This window comes from Ascaphus truei, chromosome 5 (assembly GCF_040206685.1).
Source record: "Ascaphus truei isolate aAscTru1 chromosome 5, aAscTru1.hap1, whole genome shotgun sequence".
NCBI classification, from domain to species: Eukaryota; Metazoa; Chordata; class Amphibia; order Anura; family Ascaphidae; genus Ascaphus; species Ascaphus truei.
Genome location: NC_134487.1, coordinates 190,115,391 through 190,129,536, shown reverse-complemented (window position 1 = coordinate 190,129,536; position 14,146 = coordinate 190,115,391). Strand labels below are relative to the sequence as shown.

General features: G+C 43.3%; 1 protein-coding gene across 2 annotated transcripts in view; it reads right to left on the bottom strand.

Annotated features, from left to right (window-relative positions):
* BMP1 (bone morphogenetic protein 1) overlaps positions 1-13,300 on the bottom strand; it is a 113,530-nt gene extending 100,230 nt beyond the window's left edge. For both annotated transcript variants that reach the window (XR_012801790.1, XM_075601453.1), the window contains exons 1-2: positions 13,077-13,300; positions 9,492-9,587 (exon numbers count right to left, since the gene is read on the bottom strand). Coding sequence is in view for 1 of the 2 variants with exons in the window: in XM_075601453.1 (XP_075457568.1) it covers positions 9,492-9,587; positions 13,077-13,221 (241 nt within the window). In the remaining variant the exon portion in view is untranslated. The remainder of the gene's footprint in view (positions 1-9,491; positions 9,588-13,076) is intronic.
* Between the last annotated feature and the right edge of the window lie 846 nt (positions 13,301-14,146).

Genomic DNA, 14,146 nt, shown 5'->3' with positions numbered 1-14,146 from the left:
GACGCAAAACGTGACCTTGATCCAGAAGGCCAGACGGAGCGCATTCCTATACCCGTACCCCCTCCTCACGGTGCTCAGGAATGCAGCCCAGTGTCTGAAGAGGAGATTGTACAGTAGCTCCTCACACGAAAGCTAAAACAACCAAAGTGGGCCAGACCAATCTAAGTTCCTACGTCTTGGTGCCCCTGTCATTGCTAAACCAATTGTCTCCATAATCAACTCTATTTGGTCTTCTGGCCAAATCCCTAAGGCAATTAACAGCAGAAGGCGATACTCGCTCAACCTCAGTAGATTTGATAAAATAGGTCTAGAAAAAATCTGAGCCCAAAGAATTTCCCCCACAGAAGTGGAGAAAGGCAGGGCAGGCCCCAGTTGTATGCACTCAGTTACCTATTAGTCTGGGTCAGTATCACAGTGTGAATCCATCTCATGGGATGGAGTCCAGACGCAGGACGCAAAAGGACTAAATGGCCAGAAAATACCAATATGTGATTGAGAGGAGGTATAGGATGATGAGTCCACAATATACTAGGTGACCGAAAAAATGTGACGCACCCAGTAGACGCTGATGAATGTGAATGTCAGTGGAGATACTGAGACACAACATTTTTATTAATGAAAATCGCGCAAATAAATGGGGAGCAAAAGATAGATAAAAAGGTGACAACGTGAGTCGATGCAGTGAAAATAAAAGGCGCACACTCCGATAACGAGGGTCTGAGAGACGCGTGCAGGACACTACACCGTCGCTGCACTGGTGAAGCATTCTAAAATGTATTGAGAGAGACGCCTTGCAGGTGCTGTTGTCGTGACTGCGGTGCAGTACCTGAGTGGCCGGTGGTCGGCTTAAGGGTATGCTATGTGCTAGCTTAAGAGTTTGTTACCCGAGTTACGGCAGGTTTAGTTACCCAAGGATAACTAAACATAGTCTGTATCTATAGCTCTGACCCTGCAGTAGAGATTTGTGGGGTAAGTATCCCTCACATGAGTAGGCATGCTAACCCTGCGTTATTAGCAGAATTCAAGTGCGCTGCCGTGCAGGGCTAGGAGTCTGCGCATGCAGGAGGGGGGGGGGGGGGGTATATGTTTGAGACCTGCCCCCAGCTGCTAGATAGATATGTTGAATACTGGGTGGGTCGGCGTCGGTAATCTCTTATATAGAATGGTAAGGATGGTAAGGATATCAGTACCGACTTGTGTAGCGCACGTTCCCCGAGCGGAAGAGTCTGATCCGGCAGGAAATGAGTAGGGTAGGGGGGATAGGTATCCCTAATATCAGCAAGCGTGCTAGTCCTCCGTCTATAACAGAATCTGTGTGTGCTGCAGGCTGTGAAACGGTTCCGTGCAGAAGTGGGAGTCTGCGTGTGCAGCAGGGCGGTGCGAGACCCGCTTCCACCTGCTGAATGGGTATGTGTAATGCTGGGAAGGCTGTCGTTAGTAATCCCCTATATAGAAATAGTGGTGCTAGCACTGTGTAAATACCAACGTCTGCCGCGCACTTGTCTCCAAGCAGGAGAGTATTCAGACAGTAAGGGTTAGTTCTGTCTATTGCCGTCAGTGTGGAGAAAGGGTAGCAGCCCTAACCCTGTATTTACAACCCTACACTGGGGAGAGGGAGGGTAAGGGAGGTAGCCCCAAGGGAGAATAGCTATACTCGCCCTACATTTAAGTAAATACTATATAAAGATTTCTGCAGTAGATGAATATATAAGAGTGTCTGGAGACGCACCGTAGGAGCAAGACCTCCTCCCTTCAGCTGTTAGATGGGAGTGCACAGCACTGAGCGCAGTGACGTCACTGCAGGATGAGACTATTCCGCTCAGGGAACGCGCACAGCATAAATTGGTGCTGTTATCATTACCATTCAGTATAGAAGATCACTTACACTGACCCTCCCCTTCCCCTAGCATTGAATATACTGTACAGACCTAGCACATCCCTAAGGCCTTGAAAACTGCCAGTTATCCCTGGTGTCAAAGGTGGTGACAAAAACATTGTCTCCTGCTACAGAACGATCTCGTTTCGACCTCTACTATCCAAAGTCATGGAAAAATGTGCTCATTCCCAACTAAGCAACTTTTATAAGACGTCAATTATTCTTAGTCAATTACAATCTGGCTTCTGTCCAAATCACCCCACAGTCACGACTCTCTTTAAAATTATGCAATGAGATTCAGTGTGGAATGAAACATGGACAGTTGACTGGTGCAGTATTCCTACATTTTGCAAAGGATTTTAATACAGTTTGCCATGCTACTATGTTAAACAAGCTCCAGTACTCTGGTATTGGACCACACACTTTAAACTGGGTTCTCTCTTATTTATCAGGAAGATCCCAATATGTGTCTAAGGCCTCGTCCATGGTAAGCGCTTGCTCGCTGAAGCGTGCTGACGCGCGCTCATGCTTGGCACTGAGCCCCTACAGCCGCAATTAGAGCGGCTTTAGTAGGGGCTCGCCTACGCTTCCGCAAGCGCGCGGAAGCATAGGTCTTAGGTCATTTTAAAAATCAAGCGCTTGCCGGAGCGCAGGGCTGGTCACGTGAGCGGTTCGCCCAATGAGGGCAAACCAGCTCCGTGACTGTCCCGCCCCCTGCCGGTGCGCAGGGCAAGCAACCGCAAGGCCAGGGAAAGCACCCGCTTTCCCTGAGCCTCAGCGCGCATCAGCACGAAGCTTGGCCGAGGCCTAAGGCTCCAACTCTAACCACATGGATATTGCCTATGGGGACCCCCAAGGCTCTTTTCTGGGCCATTACTTTTTTCTGTCTTTGTAAATCACCTTCCCACAGTTGTAAGACAACTTTTTTGCACATGTATGTTGGTGATACTATCCTATATGCATACGGTCCCAGGGTCTCTGACCTTGAAAATGTACTGCAATCTGATTTTTTCAAAGGTCGACAACTATATCACTCAAAAGAAACTGTTTTTAAACACTGACAAAACAGTAACTATGGTACCTGGGACCAAGGATACATTTCTAAAGCTTCCCACGGCACAGCTACTGATCTGAACCAACTCTAGTACTAACTTTGCCTCAATTACTAGCTTTAAATATTTGGTTATGTGGCTAGACTCCCATTTAACATATGGATTGCTTGTTGACAAACCAAACATCCAAAACCTATCCCAAACTGAATGTACTTTATAAAAATAAATCCTGCCTAGCTTCAATGGTCAGAAAGTGCATTGCACAACAGATGCTAATGTCAATCACTGACTATGGGGATATAGTGTATGGAGCACCCCAAAATCACCTCAGCAAACATGACATTCTTTACAACTCAATATGCTGTTTTGTCTTACGACGTAACTTCAACACCTACCTTTGGGATATATTAAGTGGTCTAGGTTGGCTCTCCCTTGAGTCCAGACACAAAATCCATCCCTCCTGTCTTACCTTCAAATACTTTCTTGACAAGTTACCCAATTACCTGAGCAGGCTTCTCATCCCACTGCTTAGATCCACCTCCAGAAATCTGCTTATGGTTCCAAGGTTCAATAAAGAATCTGGTGGCGCTTCCTTCTCTTACCGAACACCTCTACTGGAACAATTTCATTTGAAGATTTCGGCTGTTTCCTACTCTAAACATGTATGTAACTGTTACTTGTAATGTTGTCATTATTTGATCATTACAAAACAAGGTAAATAAGTTACAAAAAATGGGGATAAGAGCTAACCTCTTAATGGTATTTTGGAGACTTATAGGCACGGTACGAGAAAAAGTGTATTATTAAAAGTTCAGTCCGGGAGGTTAAGTGCACCTGGAGTCAGAAGTAGAGGCGTAGATAATTTAATAAAATGTTTCTTTTTTCAAAAGTTGAAGGTGCTTCACGAATATTGAGTGGAAGGGAGTTCTACAGGTCGAGAGAGGTTAAAAAAAGTTAAGATGTTTACAAAAAAAAGGGTTAAGATGGAAGAGGGGTTTGGAGGTAAAAAAATACAAAAATGGGACAAACTTGGATTGAGCATAAAAGATGAGTACGGGTATAACGACACAGGTCCGGCTTTATGGCAGTGCCATCAGTGCCACTGCCCTAAGCCCCGCACTTACAGAGGCCTCGCGCTCTTCCCCATAACATTTAAACTGATGGCTGGGGGAGCGAGTGAGGCCTCCGTGCTTCTTACCTTCTCTCTGGAGTCGGCATCTACTCCTGCAATCCTGTGACCACGTGATGCGTCTCATGGCCTTACATGCCGCCGCCGCGCTGTCATTACAACGTGACGTAGCAGGAGGAGATGCCACTCTGGAGAAGGTAAGAGGCCCGGCCTAAACCCCACTGCACGAGCCCCGCAAAACTCCCAGCCGACCCTGGTAACGAGATCAGAGTTTTGATATCTGGACATACAGAGGAGTGTAGATTCTTAAAGCAAAGGAGGAGAAAGTTGTCATTTATACGGAAATGAATAAGAAGCTGGCAGCGCGGTTTCAGGAGGTCGGAAGCAGATACACGTCTACAAGTGACGTGCGTCTGAGGTGTTGTGAAACACCTACCGCCAGCTGCATCTCCCTTTTGGTGATGTTAATTTGTATTTAATCACTGGATTATTTATAATAGGTTTGGGTTTGCGCTTCACTTCTGTATCACGTCTAGAAGAGCAGGAGATGATTCGGGCAGAAGCATTTTGAATAAATTGTGAGAGGCGTGAGACAGGGAGGCCAGATAAAAGAATGCTGCTATAATCAATATGGGAGCGAACAATGACATGCATTAGTGGTTTAGTGGTAGTGGAACATATGAAGGGGTGTATCTTAGCAATGTTGGAGGAAGGGACACCCCCTTTTTTTTCTTCTCTTATTTGTATATGTAAAGCATGTGACAATGTATCATTCTGCATTCTTACCTAAACTGGCAATCGTTTGGTGCTCCTGTTCTAAATCAAAATCCTGATTGTGTGCCTAATGAAATGGCCGCCTTCTAACTTTGTGCTGCACTCTGTGAAATTCTGCAGCTGATATGTAACATGATATTACTAAGTGTAACACATTATTGTTACAGCTTTCAGAGTAATAGACAGTCTGCTGTTTGGAACGCAGCAACAGATCTGTTAGTGATACTTTATTGCCAAAGTACAGCGCTCAAAAAAGGTGTGTGAGAGCCTGTTTCAAAAGAGGAAGTGGATATGACTTTTTAAATGGTTGCTGTAGTAACCAAAGGATGATCAGTACATTAAAAGAAAAAAAACGCAGACTATAACAGATTTATTTAAAAAAAACATATAGGATTTTTCACGTTTTGCTGCTATTAAAAGCGTTTATGAGGGGAGAGAGAGGGGTCAAATGTCAATTCACTTGCGAGATTGGGTGGATAGTGGTGTTAGTGAATGTAGTGGAAAAGGGAACAATGGGGCTCGGTTTGGGGCAGAATATGAGAAACTTTGCCATGTTAGGCTTGAGGCAATGAAGGGCCATCCAGGCAGAGATTGCAGATAGGGAGTCTGGGATTTGTGACTGAACTGCAGGTGTAAGGTCAGGATATAGTTGTGTGTCGTCACCATAGAGGTGATAGCTAAATCCAAATGAATCCATGTGGTCACTCAGCAAGAGGGCACAGAGAGAATTGTAGGGGACCTAAAACAAAGCTTTGAGGTACATATATAGAGAGATCTATAGGAGGTAGAGGATGAGTTGGCAAGAGTGAAACTGAAGTAGCAGTGAGATAAGAGGAGATCCAGGAGAAGGTAGTGCCACGGATGCCAAGAGAGTTAAGAATGTGTAGAAGAAGAGTGTGGTCAAAATGATAGAAAGTGGATGAGAGGTCCTAAAGAATCAGAGTGGAGTAGCTTCTTGAGATTTGGCACTATAGAGGTCATTGGGTACCTTGGTAAGTGCGGTTTCTGTTGAGTATGCTGTGCGGATGCACGATTGGAGAGGGTCCAGTAGGTAGGCGTAAAGAAGCCATTATCTCTCTCATATCTTGGGCCATCAAAGGCAACCAAGGCTCTATATCCTTTACACGGACCAGGAGGACACATTTATGAGAAACCAGGGACCTAAGGATAATACATGAAAGTTCAGACACACTGACAGCCAATGGGGACCCTTCCATTATAAATACCCGAGACGGGTAACAAGGAAAGGGGCATGCAACGACAACTCTGATTCAGCTGGACGGCCAACAAAGAAAAGATCAGGAAGTGACATCACATGAACTGCAAGACTGATTGAGACTTAACAGAAGAAAAAGCAGTGCCAACATGAAAGAAGAAACAGCGGTCAAGACGTCAGAGTCAAGTCAGGGGAATTACAGGCCTGTAAGCCTGACATCAATAGTGGGGAAGCTACTTGAAGGTTTAGTACGCAGCGTCAGCCGCCTCCTTTCTGCCACCCTCCTGCTGCTTTGGAATACCAGCGCCAAATGACGCCACACATGGCATCTTGCAACGTCAAATTACGTCATGACATCGCATTTCTATGGCAGCGCGCCGTCACATGCGTGATGTCCGTGGCGTCATTTGACGCTGGGAGGCCAAAGAAGCAGGAGGTTGGCAGAAAGGAGGAGGCATACACAGGCAAGTGCCTAGGGTGGCGGATTTTTAAATCTGCCGCTGTTAGTATGGGATAATAATCAGGAGTACATAAAGTATAACACAGTTATTAGTAATAGTCAGCATGGATTGATGAAAGATAGATCTTGCCAAACTAACCTTATCTGTTTCTTTGAGCAGGTAAGTAGGAATTTAGACCAGGGTAATGCAGTTGATGTGGTCTACTTAGATTTTGCAAAGGCTTTTGATACGGTTTCACACAAGAGGTTGGTGTACAAAATAAAGAAAATTGGACTCAGTAATAATATATGCACCTGGAATTGAAAACTGGTTAAAGGACAGAACAGAGGGTTGTCATAAATTGAACTTTTTCAGGTTGGGCTGAAGTCGTGAGTGGAGTACCCCAGGGATCGGTACTGGGACCCCTGCTTTTTAACTTGTTTATTAATGACCTTGAGGTTGGCATAGAGAGCAAAGTCTCCATATTTGCTGATGATACCAAATTGTGTAAGGTAGTAGCATCAGAGCAGGATGTAATTTCTCTTCAGAAGGACTTGGAGAGACTGGAAACGTGGGCAGGTAAATGGCAGAAGAGGCTTAATACAGATAAATGTAAGGTTATGCATTTGGGAAACAAAAATAAACAGGCGACTTACAAATTAAATGGGGCAAAATTAGGTCAATTCTGGGTGGAGGAGGATTTAGGAGTGCTTGAACACAGCAAGCTTAGCAATAGTGCCCAATGTAGCAAAGGCAAATAAGATCTTATCTTGCATTAAATTAGGTATGGATGGAAGGAAAGTAAACATAATTATGCCACTGTATAAAGCAGCAGTAAGACCACACCTTGAATATAGAGTACAGTTTTGTGCACCACTCCATTAAAAAAAAAAACATTATGGAAAAAGACAAAGTGCAGAGAAGAGCCACCGAATTAATAAAGGGGATGGAAAATCTGATTTATGAGGAGAGGCTAGCTAATTAGATATGTTTACATTAGAAAAGAGGCGTCTAAGAGGGGATATGATAACTATATACAAATATATTCAGTGTCAATACAAGGTGCTTTCAAAATAACTATTCATCCCAAGGGCAGTACAAATGACACGGGTCATCCCTTAAGGTTGGAGGAAAGGAGATTTCATCCGCAACAAAGGAACGGGTTCTTTACAGTAAGGGCAGTTAGAATGTGGAATTCATTACCCAGGGAGACTGCGATGGCAGATACAATAGATATATATTTTTAAAAGATTGGAGATCTTTTTAGAAAGGAAAGGCATACAGGGATATACCAAATAAATAAACATGGGAAGGATGTTGATCCATGATGTCAATATTTGGAGTCAGGAAGGAATTTATTTTTCCCTTATGAGATATCATTGGATGATATGACACTGGGGTTTTTTGTTTGCCTTCCTCTGGATCAATATACGGTAAGTACGGATATAGGATAAAGTATAGGTTGAACTTGATGGACGTACGTCTTTTTTCAACCTCATCTACTAGGTAACTATGTGAGCTGCAGAGTGTTTTTACATATTGCCAGGACGTTTTTTCAGGGGGAAAGCGGTGGAACGTGGCTCCAGTACCTTTTTTTCAGGGGGAAAGTGGTGGAACGTGGCTCCTGTACCTTTTTTTCAGGGGGAAAGTGGTGGAACGTGGCTCCTGTACCTTTTTTTCAGGGGGAAAGTGGTGGAACGTGGCTCCTGTACCTTTTTTTCAGGGGGAAAGTGGTGGAACGTGGCTCCTGTACCTTTTTTCAGAGACCAGGCGGTACATTTTATAACATCATTGTGATTATCTGAAGTGAACACATTTTTATATGTTTTGTAAAACAATTAGAATGCAATAATTATTATTTACAAAACGAATAAAATAGATTTGAAACGATTTTGCAATGTGAATAAATGGGTGTATTATTGCACATGTCCAAGAATAATCACACCCCCCCCCCCCCCCCCGGTCCCATCCTCACGTCAGAGATCCCTCACTCTTTTCTGTCTAAAAAAAAATGCTCTGCATGTTTTATAGATACTTGTGTTGAGTTTGCTGTTTACTTGGGCGGGAAGGTCTGGAGATACTGTATGTGCAGTACATACAATTGTATAATGTATAGCTGGTTACATATAGTATATTGAACAGTGCTAATAATGATATGGAAATGTAAAGAGGATCCCTAGCAGTGAGGCTGGAGGGTTCGTCGTGTGATGTAACTATCTGTGCCCCACAGGATGGCTTTTGCTTGTTATTAAAAGGTTTATCTCATTCAAGTATTTAACTGGTCTCTCTCTCTCTCTCTCTCTCTCTCTCTCTCTCTCTCTCTCTCTCTCTCTCTCTCTCTCTCTCTATATATATATATATATATATATATAGACACATACACACACAACATTGTTCTTCATACTGAATGACTTAAGTGAGAATTCCAATTTCCATGACAATTTAGTAAAACAGGAAAGATTTCAGAAAAACAGGATGAGAGAGCAGGGTGTTTACAGGAGGTGAGATTAGAGACAGAGAGACACCAGAACATACAGTATACAGGAGAGAGAAACAAAGGGAGAGAGGACAGGGTATATATACAGGACGGGAAACCCCTAATTGTATAATAGTACTAAGTATCATAGTACAGTACTGAGTATGCACTGTATATGGATGAGCCACTGATCGGTGAGGAAATTAATACTGATTGATTCTGACATTGATAACCAGATTGCAATAAATTGATCAGGATATTGATAGACGTTGAACGGAACATGGACCGATCAAGACCATATATATTGATATAAATTGATCAGTTATGGACATGGGTTGAGCGACACATATTATTAGTTACATTGACAAATCATAATATCGAATGATCTGGAAAGAGATGAGGAAATTGATTGATCACATTACTAATTGATTGTGACATTGATTGGGATATTGATTAGTCATGACATTGATGGATCTGGACAGTGATTGATCAGTATACTGACGGATCAGGGCATTTACCAGTATATACCTGAGGAGATGGTACGTTTTGTCAGGTCCACGATTCGATCCACCTTGAAGCTGGCCAAATCCTCCTCATCCAGAGCAATGTCCCCCCAGAAAGCGACTACACAGAGAGAGAAAGAGAGAGAGAGAGAGAGAAGGCGATCAGCCAATCAGAAAGCAGGGGGTGAGCAGCTAATCAGAATGCACACGATGGAGCAGCCAACTAGAACGCAAGGCGGCCCGTCCAATCAGCAGCATGGAGCCCACCTTGGAGTCACTAAGGATGTCACCTCACGTCACTGGGTGCGTATGGGGGTGACGTTTGTAAAGGGACATTTTTGCCCACACAATGACTGTCATTTTATCGACAAACAAGATTTTGCTACTTTTCACGAGACCTTTTGTCAACAAAAATGGATTTTGCAAATGCCTGAAGTCATTTCATTGATAACATGGATTTTGTGATCTGCCTTAAGATATTTTGTCGTCAAAATAGATTGTTTTTGTTGTGACTGCGGATATCCTTGTGTGGCACTGCCACTGCATCACTGCGTATCTTGCTGTACATGTCACACTGTGTCCTCCTGGAAAGGAACATGGCTTTTATTTCCTGTTAGAAATCAAACCGTGGGAAGAGGAAACCCTCATCCTGCCCTCCTCCCCCCCCCCCCATCCACACACACCTATATAGGAGGAGGTTAAAGGTATATGGCCCTGATATATATATATATTAGGAAATGGTAAGAGGTATGTGTCCCTGATGTCTGCGTATTAGGAGGGGCTGAGAGGTATGTGTCTCTGATGTCTGTGTATTAGGAGGGGCTGAGAGGTATGTGTCCCAGATGTCTGTGTAATAGGAGGAGGTGAGAGGTATGCATCCCTGATGTTTGCATATCAGTAGGGGGTGAGAGGTGCCTGTAACTGATGTCTCTGTATTAGGAGGGGATGAGAGGTACGTGTTCCTGATGCCTGCATATTAGCAGGGGGTGAGAGATATATGCCCCAGGTAATTATTAAGTATAGAGTGTTTGTGTTAATGCTGTGTGTGCTTGTGTGTGTGTGTTTGAGAACAGACTTCACTGTATGCGATGTAGACGTAATAAGCTGTGAAAACGAACTCCCCCCACCACATGTACAGACTGTACAAACGCACACAGATTGTACACATGCAACACACACATTTACACACAGTGTCCACAGACAAACTGTAGGCACACATAGAAAGATGCAGAACAACAGGCAGAAACCAACCAAGAAATAAGATCAGACACACACAGTAACTGCTGACACAATAATACACATGTTGATCCAGATGTTAGTATTGGCACTAATTAAACTTACGCAACAACACTCAGTATGTCTTGTCAAAACAGTCACACACAGTGTCACGTTCTGACACACACACAATCACACAAAAGAGGGTCATTCTATATTGTCCGAAGTGACTAATTAAAGAAAACTCCTATTAAAGTCAATGGGGGGTTTCATTTGAACATGGCCCAACTGCCCCCCCCCCCCCCCCCCGGAGTATGCAGTACTCTAAAATACACATCACATGCAAAGTCACAGTCTGACACAGCAGTCTCTAATACACAACCACAAACACTGTCACACCAAGTTTATCTCCTACTAAGTCACACAGTGCCACAGTCAAACACACCAGTCACACTCAGTCTCTAATACACAAATCACACACAGTGTTCATGTGACACACAATCACACTCACCGTCTGTCTAATACACAATTGCACACACTCACAGACAAAAGCAGACTTTATAGCAAATGTCAAATATAGTTGCTGTGTGAGTGTGACCTGCGGGTACCCTGTGTGTGTTACTTGTGTGCATACCATGTATAAGCATACCATGTATAAGCACACCAGGCACACATGAGTCAGTATGTGTGACTCAGAGCATTATGTATGAATGAGTGTGTCAGTTTGCGTGTGTGTGCGTGTCTGCCTTTGTGTTTATGTGGCATTGAATCTTTCCCTGTGTGTGGGGAGGGGAGAGAGAAGATGTCTATGTGTGTGTGTGTGTGTATGTTTTTCACTGAGAAGCGGTGTGTGTGTTTGGAAGTGAATGTCTTTCAGTGTGTGTGTAGTAGTGTTGGGACCTTTTGTTTGCTAAAACATTGTATCAGTATATATATATATATATATAATCAAAAAATAAATAGATGATACCGTTCTGTGGCTAACGAAATGCTTTTATTATTGAAGCTCGGCTAACACGGTACTGATACCTCTACATGAATATATATATATATATATATATATATATTTTATATATATATATATATATATATATATATATATATATATATATATATATATATTCATGTAGAGGTATCAGTACCGTGTTAGCCGAGCTTCAATAATAAAAGCATTTCGTTAGCCACAGAACGGTATCATCTATTTATTTTTTGATTATATATATATATATATATATATATATATACACACAAGTTTCTCTCTTTATAAATAAATACATGTATGTATGTGTGTGTATATATATATATATATATACACACAGACACGTGTGTACGTGTGTATACATACATGTATGTATGTGTGTGTATATATATATATATATATATATATATATATATATATATATATATATATATATATATATATATATATATATATATACACACAGACACACACATACACGCATCAGTCTCTTTATAAATAAATACTAAGACTGATATATATATATATATATATATATATATTATATATATATAATGAGTCTCTAATGCCTCTTTTTGTTGTCGTGTCTGTCCTGTTAGCGTGGAGGGATTCTCTCTCTCCCTTTTTCTTTCTAGCAATCTATATCCCCTGTTTGTCTGTGTGGCAATCTCTCTCTCTCTCTCTCTCTCTCTCTCTTTCTCTCGCTCTCTCTCTCTCTCTAAGCCTAAAAACTTTCCAGCATAAAAACCCCACCAACACACACACACACATTATTCATTACAAAACACAAGTCTGCTAACGCACACACACAGACACAAGTATCACACATTCAAAGACACACACAACACATTCAAAGACACACATACCAACTCACTCACAGATACAGTATAAAGACACACACCATTGTTACAAAACACAGAGATAACACATGTCTACCAACTCACCCACAGGTATAGACACACAATATAAATATAAGATATATATATATACACATACACACACACACACACACACACATTATATACAGATATACACACACAAACTTGCACAGAAATACACAGTTACTTCTAACGATAAACACACATACAAAGACACATACAGTACTACCTCACTGTGACACATACAGTACTACTTCACTGTGACACACATGCAGTACTACCTCTCTGTGACACACATGCAGTAATACATATAGTAACAGTCACACAGCTATAGACTGCACTGTGAGCTGTACAGTCCAAAGTTCTCACTCCAGTCTACTTCTCTCCCTCTTTCATCCCTCCCCCCTCTCCCTCTCTCTCTCTCCTCTCCCTCTCTCTCTCCTCTCTTTCTACTCTCCTACCCACCCCTCCTCTCTCCCAGTCCCCTCTTTCTACCTCCCTCTCCCCCTCTCTCTCTCTCCCTCCTCCTCTCTCTCACCAGCTTTGCAGGGGTCCTTGTAGTCAATGCTGTCTTCCTCCTCCTCCAGATCATAGGAATAATCTGGGAATTCCTGCCCCTGTCCCAAAAGGAGCACCCATGGGATCAGCACCCACAGAAGCAATGGGGGGTCTACCCAGGGCATCCTGGCAGCACAGCTATCTCCTGCCGGACTCAGGACAGCCTCTGCTCTCCCTCTCTCTTTTTGGGATGTGATGTTTCAGAGGGGCGGGATTTTTTAGGATCAGCCCCCTACAGCCCCTGGGATATCATCGTGTCCCTGGGAAACAGCCAGCCTGGCTGAGAGGGAGGGGGAGAGAAGACCTTATCCCCCCACCCTGCACCTCTCACCCCTTTCTTCAGTCAGGGTAGGGAGGGGGGTGTCCTGTCAGGGATTTTCTAACCCTACAGACATAACACCGGATAGCAGAGCATAGGGTCCCGTGCCGGAGAGGGGGCTGAGTGTGTCTCATGTAACTAGGCGGGGGGCTGCACAGCGTTTCTCCTGCAGCTGCAGAGGGCCACTAACCTCGTGTAACTTATCTGCAGGCTATTGCTTCTCTAACAGAAATCTGCCACGCATTGCTCAATGAACGGAATGCTGTAACTGCTTGGATATAACCTTATGGTAACCCAACTCCTGCGTGCCTTATTGCCCCAACAATGATTTTGCGTTGCCCCTTACAGTATGTTGTAGGATTTGCTGGTCACCCAATTTCTGAGTGCCTTATTGCCATGCAAATCTGGGATTGCGTGGCTGGTACCGATAGACTGAGCATTTCATGCAGACCCTATAAAACATTGTATTAATCAGTGGGGTTTGCATCTTTTTTTCCCCTCCCCCACCCCACACTGGGTCTACCCCTGAGGGAGCAATTTTTGTCCTAAATAATTCCAGGTGTTTCTGTGTAAAATTCCCAGGAGCTCGTAGAAAATGCTGGAGTTCATTCCAGTCCTGGGTTTATATCTAATGTAGTGTGACCTCCTGACTGCAGATTAACAGGGACAGGCTCAGACAGTCCTGGGTTATATCTAATGTAGTGTGACCTCCTGACTGCAGATTATCAGAG